Source organism: Barbus barbus (assembly GCF_936440315.1).
Source record: "Barbus barbus genome assembly, chromosome: 23".
Classification (NCBI taxonomy): domain Eukaryota; kingdom Metazoa; phylum Chordata; class Actinopteri; order Cypriniformes; family Cyprinidae; genus Barbus; species Barbus barbus.
The window spans coordinates 30,592,795-30,605,294 of NC_136751.1; the positions used below are offsets into that span (position 1 = coordinate 30,592,795).

The 12,500-nt window shown below is 38.1% G+C and overlaps 1 protein-coding gene across 1 annotated transcript in view; it reads right to left on the bottom strand.

Annotated features, from left to right (window-relative positions):
* Window positions 1-88: 88 nt before the first annotated feature.
* The window catches only part of LOC306843293 (leucine-rich repeat-containing protein 49-like), an 18,050-nt gene continuing 5,638 nt past the window's right edge, over window positions 89-12,500 (bottom strand). Inside the window, exons 4-10 of the mRNA XM_079374682.1 lie at window positions 11,116-11,291; window positions 8,627-8,713; window positions 6,111-6,345; window positions 4,803-4,988; window positions 4,617-4,726; window positions 2,275-2,422; window positions 89-1,113 (exon numbers count right to left, since the gene is read on the bottom strand). Coding sequence (XP_079230808.1) covers window positions 874-1,113; window positions 2,275-2,422; window positions 4,617-4,726; window positions 4,803-4,988; window positions 6,111-6,345; window positions 8,627-8,713; window positions 11,116-11,291 — 1,182 coding nt within the window. The 3' untranslated portion in view covers window positions 89-873. The remainder of the gene's footprint in view (window positions 1,114-2,274; window positions 2,423-4,616; window positions 4,727-4,802; window positions 4,989-6,110; window positions 6,346-8,626; window positions 8,714-11,115; window positions 11,292-12,500) is intronic.

Here is a 12,500-nt window from a genome sequence, read left to right on the forward strand (position 1 = left end):
TCGTTTGACAGCACTACAGATAATAAATACATATAATAATCAAATAATTCGTTAATTGGTTAAATAAAGGTGAACAACATGCCAAATTCAGGTCAATCTTTTTTTTTTTACTTCTCTCTTTTTAATATTCAGTAAAATACAAAACATAAATCAGTGCTTGTGAAAGATCATATGGTTTGATTTTGACATTCAATATGAGGAAGCGACAGGCATGAAAGACAGAATGAACAGAAGATCTGAAACACACTCTACACACACACACCCCGACGCAAACGCTTCATCTCTACACAAACTCTACACAAACTCCATTTAATGCAGTGTGTTTGGAAAGGAGTCAAAGCTCAAGTGATCGTGCAGCTCAAGAGCAGGTTAATATACGCTCAGATCTCTCATCAGTCACGGCAGAGCAACAGTTTGAGGAGAATCTTGAGCTAGTTAAACTCTTGACCTGTTTAGATCTGTTAACTGAATAGAATAACAAATATAATAATTATAAAATAAAAGAAACCTGCTAAACAAAGAAAGGCCTCTTAAATTCATTCCAGCCTAAAATAATAGAATAATAAAAAATAAAATGTTAAAATAATTTTGACTATAAGATTGGGCATATTTTAATAAAATAATTCCTCGACAGTCCGATTTCTCTTTCAGTTGAACTACTTTCATGGCAGAGCGACAGTTTGAGAAGAATCTTCATCTTGTTAGTTAAACGGTTGACATGTTAACGCCTCAGTCATCTGAAGGATCTCCGCTGCGCTGAGGTCTGTGTGGCACACCGGTGATGCACCTGTGCAGAGTGTGTTTGATCAGGAGCACCATTAGTTCCTCAGGAGCGAGCAGATGGACTCAAGAGAAACGCAGGCTGCTGTACATTCAGTGCTCAGTCTGTGTTCTCGTGTGTGACTCGCTGTGGAGCCGCTGGAGGCTCGTCTGTCTGAAGGCCTGTCTGTCTCTCATCTCCAGCACACAGTCTCTCACGATCTCACTGAAGAGTGACGGCCAGAGCTTCTGCAGAGCATCTGCCTTCACGCAGTGAGAGGAAGCTCTGTGGATCAGACCTCGCAGATACTGCTGCACCATCAGAGAGCGCTCCGAGCCACCAGCACCGGCCTCCTGACACACACACACATATATCAGGGACACACACACACACACACACACATCAGAGACAGACACACACACACACACACACATCAGGGACACACACACACACACACACACACACACACACATCAGAGAGACACACACACACACACATCAGAGAGACACACACACACACACACATCAGAGAGACACACACACACACACACACACGTTACTGATGCATATATACACTACCAGTCAAAAGTTTCTGATCAGTAAGATTTTTAATGTTTTTTTAAAGAAGTGTCTTCTGCTCACCAAGCCTGCATTTATTTGATCCAAAATTCAGCAAAAACAGCGATATTTTGAAATATTTTTACTATTTAAAATATCTGTTTTCTATGTGAATATGTGTTAAAGTGTAATTTATTTCTGTGATGCGCAGCTGTATTTTCAGCATCATTACTCCAGTCTTCAGAAATCCTTCTAATATGCTGATTTGCTGCTCAAGAAACATTTATTATTATAATTATGTTGAAAACAGCATTACGAGAATAAAGTCTAAATGTTTTCAGAATAAAGTCGAGAGTAGATTTATTCAGAACTTTCAGAGGAACAGCATTTATCTGAAATAGAAATTATAAATGTCTTTATCATCACTTTTGAAAAATTTAAAACATCCTTGCTAAATAAAAAATTTAATTTCTATACCCCCCCCCCCCCAAAAAAAAATTATACTGACTCCAAGCTTTGTGTATAATGTTACAAAAGCTTTTTATTTCAGATAAATGATGATCTTTATATTTTTCTATTCTTCAAACAATCCTGAAAAAATGTACTCAATTGTTTTAAATAATAATAATAGTAATAATAATAATGATCAGAAATGTTTGTTGAGCAGTAAATCAGTATATTATTATGATTTCTGAAGATCATGTGACACTGAAGACTGCAGTAATGATGCTGAAAATACAGCTGCAGATCACAGAAATAAATTACAGTTTAACACATATTCACATAGAAAACAGCTGTTTTACATTCTAATAATATTTCACAATATTACTGCTTTTGCTGTGCTTCGGATCAAATAAATGCAGGCTTGGTGAGCAGAAGAGAATTCTTTATAAAACATTAAAAATGTTTAATAACTTGTGACAGGTAGTGTATTCAGCAGCTAGAGCTCTGTCTCACCTCGGGGAAGCCGGAGAGTCTGCTGGGATAGTTGAAGAGCGCTCGGCTCAAAGCGTCTCCCAGCTGTTTGCCGTTCTCCTTCAGGTCCTCTGGACTCTGACCGCTTCTGCGCCCGCGACCGTCCAGCAGGAACTGCAGCTGCCGCTTCCTACAGCGAGACCAATGCATCTGAACACATCCGAGCCAAAAACTGAACGCTGCTCATTACTGCGGTCTGAGAGATCTACTGCGTGTCGTTTGATTTGGGACCGAAACATGTGGACATTAATCATAGATTATAATAACAAATTGAAGAGACCTACTAAACAAATAAAGTAAGGCCTCTGTAGTCAATGTCACAATAAAAAATATAAATTTTAATTAAAATGCTGAACAAATAAAGTAAGGCCTCTGAAGTCCACTTTAACCTAAAATAATAATAGAATAAAAAAATAAAAATGCAAATTAAATAAAAAATTAAAACTGCTGAGTAAAGTAATGCATGTGATGTCTATGACAACCTAAAATAATAATAGAATAGTATATTATCATAGAATAATAAAGTACAAATTACACAATTTAGTAATTTATCCAAAGCGACTTACAAATGAGGAGAATCAACAAAAGAGCAATAATATGCACGTGCTATAACAAGTCTCAGTTAGCTTAACAGAGCACACTAGCAAGGTTTTTTTTATTATTATATAACAAATAAAAAGAAAACAGATAGAATAGAAAAAGAATAGAGCAACAAAGGGCTAAGCAAGCGCACAACACTGACAAGGTATGCAAAACAGATAATAAAATTAAATAAAACAAATTTCGACATTTCGACTTTATTCTCGTAACATTTCGACTTTATTCTCGTAACATTTCGACTTTATTCTCAAAACATTTCGACTTTATTCTCGTAACATTTCGACTTTATTCTCGTAACATTTCGACTTTATTCTCGTAACATTTCGACTTTATTCTCAAAATTTTGACTATTCTCGTAACATTTCGACTTTATTCTCGTAACATTTCGACTTTATTCTCGTAACATTTCGACTTTATTCTCGTAACATTTCGACTTTATTCTCGTAACATTTCGACTTTATTCTCATAACATTTCGACTTTATTCTCGTAACATTGCGACTTTATTCTCGTAACATTGCGACTTTATTCTCGTAACATTTCGTCTTTATTCTCGAAACATTTCGACTTTATTCTCGTAACATTTCAACTTTATTCTCAAAATTTTGACTATTCTCGTAACATTGCGACTTTATTCTCGTAACATTTCGACTTTATTCTCGTAACATTTCGACTTTATTCTCGTAACGCCATGCCAGCAGAGGGAGCCCTCACCTGAATACTGACTGCATGCTCCCTCTGCTGCTTCTACTTCCACTTCCTGTTTGGTACTTTAAAAGCGATCACCATGTGCTTCCACCTTGCGAAGTATTGCCAGTTTCACCTGCCTTACCGAGCGTTTTTCATATACCCTGTCTGATTACCTGTTGCTGGCTTGTTTTGCCTTTGGATTATCGAGTTTACGGATCGCCCCTTTTGGATTGTTTGCCAGTGAGGACTGCTTTATGGTTTGACCCCTTTTGCCTGCCTTTGTCTTTTGCTCTCTCGATTTCCCCTTCTTGCTACGTTTGTTTAATTGGACTGATCACCCGGTATTGACCCTCTGCCTGCTTTATCTCACCGCTGCCTGGAATACGTTTATGTTGCATCTGCCTTAGACTGCCTTCTGACACCGACGTCCTACCTGTTTTGTGTACTCTGCTTTTCTTAATAAACATCCGCAAATGGATTCAACTTCTGCCTCAGCATCCCCGTTACAATTCTCAAAACATTTCGACTTTATTCTCGTAACATTTCGACTTTATTCTCGTAACATTTCGACTTTATTCTCGTAACATTTCGACTTTATTCTCGTAACATTTCAACTTTATTCTCGTAACATTTCAACTTTATTCTCGTAACATTTCAACTTTATTCTCGTAATATTTCGACTTTATTCTCGTAATATTTCGACTTTATTCTCAAAACATTTCGACTTGATTTTTTAAAGTCTCTCAGGTGCTCATGGTTGCAGCACACAGATGAACAGAATTTTCTGAAGATCACAAGAAAGAAACACTTAATACTGTAAATCCTGGAGCACTGAAATAATCCTGGACACAAACACACACACACACAGGATGGTAGCTGCTGTGGACATGCACTGGCATGTCGTCTCACACACACACACGCGCGCGCGCACACACGCACACACACACACACACACACACACACAGAGGTGTTTCACAGGTAGTGTGAGTGTTTTAGTCTGTGCTGAAGGATCTCTCTCTCTCTCTCACACACACACCTGGACTCCTCCAGCAGCAGCAGCAGGCGGCAGCGCGGTGTTTCTGTAGCAGCGACGTGACCCAGAGCACCGAACATCCGTTCTGAGGCCATGATCTCATTCATAGTAACCTGAAACACACAAACATCATCACACACACACTCCCAACACACACACACACACACACACTCTCTCTCACACACACACCTCGGTGCCGTTGATCTTCTGCAGGTTGAGGTGCTGCAGTCTGTAAATGAGGAAAGATCTCCAGAGCGTCAGTCTCACCACCGGATTACCCTCCGGATGAACACTGATCTGCTCCAGACGCCGCACCTGAGCCAGAGCCGCCAGCTGAGGGAGGTGAGTGATGCTTGTTTCCATGAACATCAGGTGCTGCGCAGACACAACAGCATCAGATGGCTGTGATAAAACCCTCACGATTCATTCACACAGCTGATTCATTCAGAAACTAAGTGAGTGACAGTCTTTATGCGGGAGTCATTTAATCATTGACTCGCTTGATTTGATCAAAACTATGGATTCATTTAGACACAAAGTGAGTGACTGTCTTTATGCGTGAGTAATTTAATTATCGGCTCACTTATTTATTCACATGGCTGATTCATTCAGAAATGAAGCGAGTGACTGTCTTTAGGCACAAGACAGAACATAACTTTCACAAATTCATTCCTATATTCACCCCTTCTGTGTTGCGAAGCACCGACTTTTTGAAAATCACGCCGTGCTTCTGTTGATGGTCAGTGCTATTGTGCAACTCTTGCGCAGCATTGAATGTCAATCATTAAAGGAGATATGAAACGAAAGTAAACTCAAACTACACTCTATCAGTGTTTTCGTAAGCCTGCCCCTGAAGTTGCTGCTGCTTCAGCTGCAACAGATGACACGAATCACTTTAATGTTTTAATTGGCAAGGCTTGAAAAAAACGTTTAAACGATTACGTTTTATGAGGACACACCAGTGGCCCCATCGGAGCAGTGACAGACCAGTCAACTGTCCCGTTTCTCAAGCCAACATAACTAGCTAATAACTTAAGTTCTGTTAGTGTGGTGGATCAGTGAATGCAGTAGAAGGGAAGAGATAACACCGATAGTGTGTATGTGTGTGTCTGTGTACAGCAGTTAAACCAAATAGTCAAGCCAAGTCACCTTTATTTATAGCGCTTTTAACAATACAGATTGTGTCAAAGCACTTAACAGTATCAAATTGGAGGATAGAGTGTCAGTAATGTATAATAAGATTAAACACTAAATTTTCAGTTAAAGGCATTTCATTAATACAATGTTTATATCTCCTTGTTTCAGATGATGAGAATTCCTGACCAGTCTTGTGGACTGGAAGTCATAGGGAATTTAAAAACAGGCACTCTTAAATGTGCATTGAAAATTGCCAGCTGGAGTCCCACAGGGTAGTGTACTAGGTCCTCTTTTGTTTTTATTATATATTAATGCTATCCAGGCTGCTTGTGAGACGGTGTGAGATGCTATGATGCTCACCGTGAGGTTTGGGAACTTGAGGCGGATGCGCAGAAACATGGGGATGATGGAGTCGAAGTGGATGTATCTGAAGGTGACGGCAGTAACGCTCGCGGACGTCTGAACGCCCCAGCAGCGCTCCAGAGTCTCCAGGGCCCCGGGGCCAAACAGACGCAGTGTCTCACCGTCCAGCTCTGCCAGGTGACTGTCAGACATGGACAGACTCTGAACGCTCGGCCCGCTGGCATCCTGTGGCCTGCGAGCACACACACACACACGCTCCTCTGATGACTCCCGTCACACACGACTGAATGAACGACTTCAACATGTCTGGACAGAGATTCTTACTTCTGAGAGGAATATTTGGACTCCAGCCTGTTTAAATTCACATTTGGCACGATGAGATCCACAGCGTCTGACATCCAGATCTGATACAGTTATTGCACAGACTTCTACCGTTTTTATATACAGATCATTTTAAATACTACTATCAAACCCTAACAGAAAACTTCTGCATGGTTCCATTTGCACAGAAACTGAGTTTGTACATACTACAGCATTGCAGACGAGTAAAATTAAATGACTTATACATACTTCCATTCAAAAGTCTGGGGTCAGTAACAAAATTTAGAATTTTAAAATTAGAATTTTACTCATTAAGGACTCATTTAATTGATCAATAAATGTCAGTAAAGACACTTATAATGTTACAATAGATTTCTATTTCAAATCAATGCTGTTCTTCTGAACTTTTTTATTCATCTGAGAATCCTGAAAAAATAAAATGCATCAGTTTCCACAAAAATATTGTGCAGCACAACTGTTTTGAACATTGCTAATAATCAGAAATGTTTGTTGAGCAGTAAATCAGTATATTATTATGATTTCTGAAGATCATGTGACACTGAAGACTGTAGTAATGATGCTGAAAATACAGATTTGATCACAGAAATAAATTACACTTTAACACATATTCACATAGAAAACAGCTGTTTTACATTCTAATAATATTTCACATTTTTAATTATATTTCTGATTAAATAAATGCAGCCGTGGTGAACAGGAGACTTCTTCCTGACTCCAAAACTTTGATCAGTAGGGTATATGAATTATATACATTTATTACATTATGAGCTGGCCTTAACAGTGAAATATATATCCTGAACAGTCAGAAATATATATACAAAACAAATAAGACTCACAATAATTGATTCATGCATGACCTTAATAACCTAATGAGTATATTTTTGATTGAAGGCTGAATTAAGTGTTGAATCAGCATCACAAACACAAACGGCTGTCAGTCATCAGCGTTTCCAGTGCGGTTTTGTTAATTATAATTGGAGAGATTCGGCTTTGAGAGATTTAATTTTGAGAGGTTAATTTAGAGGGGAATAATGCATTTTTAATGAACGCTCTTGATGAGATGCACGTGATTGATGCAGTAATTCTCTGCCCACATACAGACAGCGCAGACGCTCTTTAATGGATCTTCTGCCCATTCACTAATCACTCGGTTCCCACGCAGAAATTGTTCATTTAATGGACTCATTTTACAAAGAGAGACGGCAAGAATCAGATCAGTCTGCTGTGGATCACCGAGATACTTTTAGCAAGTATCAAAACACACAAAAGTGCAAAAGTGTGACTTATCCCAGTCTATCAACCTTCACTGTCTCTGCTCTTATAACTGGATAAATCTGATGTTTATTATAACATACAATAAAACACTTATAAATCAAATATTAAAATCACAAAAATATACAATTAAATTAAATATTTCATTAAAAGCAAAATCATAAAATGTTAAATTAAAATATATATTTTTATTAAAATTATTATTATTATTTTTTTTTATTAAAACTCTTACTAATAATTAAATAATAGCATGTTAAATTAAAATAAATCATTCAAAAACACTTAGTAATAATTAATTAAATCATTAAAATGTAAAATGAAACCAAAATAATTTTTAAATAAAAACAAATCAAAATAAAATGCTAATAATATAATAAATAAATATAATAAATTAAATAAATACATTTAAAAACAATCAAAAAACCCAAATCAAATTTTTAAAAATCAGAATAAGACATACTAACAAAAAACAATAAAATTGATAATTTTTTTTAATTTGTTTTCACGTCATTAACCAAAAACTGAATCAGAGAAGCATGAACATTATTGAAATAATAACTTATTAAATAACTTAGAATCGCTAGTCTAGTGATTCTTAAAATAATCTTTTTTGTGTGTTCAACAGATAAAATAACAGCATACGGTTTGGAAACAACCTGAGGGTGAGTACATCATGACATCATTATCATTATTCCTTCAACTCTCTCGCTTCCTGCATCATGTATCACCTGCATCCATGGCAACGGGGCTACATCCCTATTGGTGGACTCTCTGAATAAGGAACTCAAATGCAACACTGTTGCTAATCAGAACAAACCAACACAACTAATAAACGCAGCTAAAGCCGCGAGCTCTGAAAGCTCAAGTAAAATGAAAGTAAAGTGAAGTGGTCAGTGTACCTGAGGTCTCGGGGGCTGTTTGGACGACTGGTCGATCGTAACCTGCTCTCATTCCCTGCGGCTGAGACTGTGAGCGGACTCAAGCGCCTGTGACAGAGAATCACAGCGGTCAAACACACACACACACACACACATCTTTGTTTCCATATTTGCATACTTTAATAACTGAAACGGAACAGATTTTTGCAAGTTTTTTTCTTTCTTTTTTTGCAATCCACCCAACTGCAGTCCTTTAATCCCATTCTTGTGCACATGACCTAATCTTCCAAATACTAGAGTAATTAACTTACACTGATAGTCAAGTTGATGGATGGATCAACCAATGGCTGATATTTCATCAGTTTGGAAAGATAACAGGTATCCAAAAACAGATCAAAACCACAGCCAACTTCAATAACAAACCCAGAGTTCAAGCCTCGTTTACGATCACAATATCAGGAGTGTTTGGAATGCGTTTAATATAGTCTCTGTCAGATGTGTTCTCATAGAACCAGCTCAATTCAACAGCAGTATGCTGGGAAATCTTACTGTCTTTATGTATTGTTTTCAAGCCCTTTACAATCAAATCAACCAGCCGATCGTGTCTGGACATACTGTACAGTCTTTTATAACAACAAGATCCATTTAAGATGTGAGCCGCTGTTTAGTTTTCCTGTTGATTTTAATGTAGCAGACATTAGGAGTTTCATTTGACGGATACCATATTGACAGATTCTACTCAGTTGGAAGACATTGTAGTCGTGCTTTAAACATAAAAATTAGAATATCCTCAGAGATTGAAAAGTTTGTCAAAACAGAAGTAGATACTGAATGGTCAGCTGATAGGAGAAGTGCTCATTTCCCTGTAGTTTAAAGCCCATCCAGAGCTGAGCACTTTGGGTTGTTCTGAGATGAAGATAGTTGATGAGGTGTTCCTTCTGTGTTGAGTACCGCTAGAGGAGAGATATGCAGGTCTGTTATTATATTCTCATTAAGAACCGCTACCGCTCCGCTGGGTCCTTGCCAAGAGAGCTGCTGTCCTGTACGCTGGCAAAGATCATTTAAGTCCAGCCAATCAGAGCTGTTTTGATGTCCAATTTTCCATTCGTTTTTCATTTAAATCCAAGAAACTGTGGCTCGTTGCACGAAGCAGCCGGTATTTTGCGCCGCTGTCGATGAAGTGAGTGACTCGCGTGCCAACTCTCTGACAGATGTATCGTCGTTATTCAGCATGTTAAGAAGATGACCTATTCTGGGGCCAGTATAAATCCATTCAATGCTTGGGACTGGAAAATAATATCTCGGGTTGTATGTCTATTGAGACAGAGCCATTTTCTCACTAGCTTTACCATTTCATCATTCAGCGTTGAGAGTGTGCATTGTGGAATATGAACATTCATAAACAGATGTTGAGTTTTAGCTATTCAATCAATCTGATAGCCTCAGTCTTCATCGTTATGTGGAGAGGGGAAGAGTCAATCAGTGCAAGTCTTCAGGTAAATTCATGATACAGCTCTGTAACCTGTTCCTCCCAGTCACCGCTAGTGTTGTATTTATGCCCCTGATAAAGGTAGGTTTCATGACGTTCATATAGACGGATAGGTTTATGTGCTAATGCAAAGACTTTGATCTATACCATCTATCATCTATCATATCCAAACCAGACCACCTTATGAAGTCATCCGTACGAAGAAGCATATTATGAATTACACTCTCATCTCGTGAGGATATTTCCACATCATCCGCATAAGCTTGCACTGGATTTGGAGATCGCACACCTGCTGGAGCGCACTGACACATCCATCTCAGCCAGGAGTTAATCGCTAGGATGAAGTTAATAGTGCTCCAGGGGCAGTCTTATTTCATCCAATGCGTAAAGCATAACATCATGGGACAATGAACCAAAAGTGTCATGAAAATCCAGAAAGACAGTGAAGAATTTTGCAGATGAATATTTAAAATCATCAATTCCTGTTTTCAAACAAAAGACGTGCTCATTCATTCCCTGTCTATTGATATATGCTTTCTGTTTTGATGAGAATATTCCTGTCTCCATCAACCCGGGGAGGATTCTTGAGAGCAAACAGGTCATGAATACCTTATAAACTGTCGGTAGTAAGGATGTATCTCCAAGTTTATGGATCGTTGGGATATTGTCTTTCTTAGGGATTCGATGGATCAATGTCTCTTTCCATGCTTCTGGTACTTTATCGTTCTCAAGACAGATGTTAAATATATTAGTCAGAACTGGGCACAACGTGCTTTTACCAGATTTCAGCGTTTCGTACATCACACCATCAGATCCACTTGCTTTATTATTAGGTAAATAATCTCACTAACAGTAAATAGCGATCACACACTCACACACACACACACACACACACACACTCACACACACACACACACACACACTCACACACACACACACACACACTCACTCACACACACACACTCTCTCTCACACACACACACACACTCACTCACACACACACACACACTCTCACACACACCTGGGCTCGTCTGGTGACGTCTCCTGAGCGTTCCCATTGGTCTGGGCGGGGCTGTGGGCGGGGCTGTTGTCTGGACTGACGTCTTCCTTTGTGCCGTTCTGGGCAGGAAGCTCGAGGCAGGTCTTTAGCCCCTCCCACTGCTGCGCGGCGTTCTGGATCGCCAGTCGACGTCTTTCCTGCGACGAAAACAAAGACCAGCTGCATTAGATCCATCAGATCCTTCCAGAACTGTGTGGAACTACAGCTGCTGTAAGGAGCCAGCATCTGGGTGAATCTCACGAAGACACCTCGAGGCCAAAGAATTATTTTTATATAATTTACTATTTTAATAATGTCAATATTTTTACATATGCATTACAGTACATGAGAATTCAGGTCCTTAACCAGCATAAAATAATATAAATGATCAGTTTTGATGAGATTCACTTACTAATTACTAATATTTAATTAATTAAATAAATAAAAAGGTCAAATTAAAACAAATTAGAATTTATACATTAAAATTAATAATTAAAAAATATTTATTTAAATATTAAAAATCTTAATTTTTCATTTTTAATTGCACTCACATACTAAAATTAATTAAAAAAATATTTATAAATTGTTTTAAAAATAAAACACTTAATAAAATTAACTCCAAAAACATTAACATAAATTGAAATGATTTTAAAATAAATACAACCCAAATAAAACACTTACTAAAATAAATGATGAAAAATTAAAATAAATGACTTTAAAATAAAAAACAATTAAAATCAAACACTTTCTAAAAATACGCTGTTGTTAAATGAATAAAATATAAACTTAACAGACAGTTTTGATGAGATTCACTCATCTGAAGTGTCTGAAACATTATATATTCATAATTAGGACCTGATGAGTTTCAGATCAATAACATTCTGGTGAAACCTCCAGTTGCTTCTAGAGAATAAAGACTGAAGCCTGGGACTGAATGTGTCACACAGATGTCAGAGCTGAAGCATCCAAAAACATTTGATTGGTTCCATAAAGGTGTCTGGATGAGCTGCATATCCCATCATGCACCGGGGCAGCATCTGATGTGTGTGAGGCGCTGCCACCCACAAACAGTGCATTAAAGGTGATGAATGCACCACTCCTGTGTGTGTGTGTGTGTGTGTGTGTGTGTGAGTGAGTGAGTGAGAGAGAGAGAGAGTGAGAGTGTGTGTGAGAGAGAGAGAGAGTGAGAGTGAGTGTGTGTGCGTGTGGCTGAGCTCAACAGGAATTATCAGGCTTACATTACAAATCCCTGCTGGATCTCAGCACACGGTTAAAAACCCTGTTTAAAAAAAACACCATCTGCTGGTTAGGTATGTTTTTGAAGCATGACTGCTGGTTTGAGCTGGTTTAAGCTGGTTCTGAGCAGG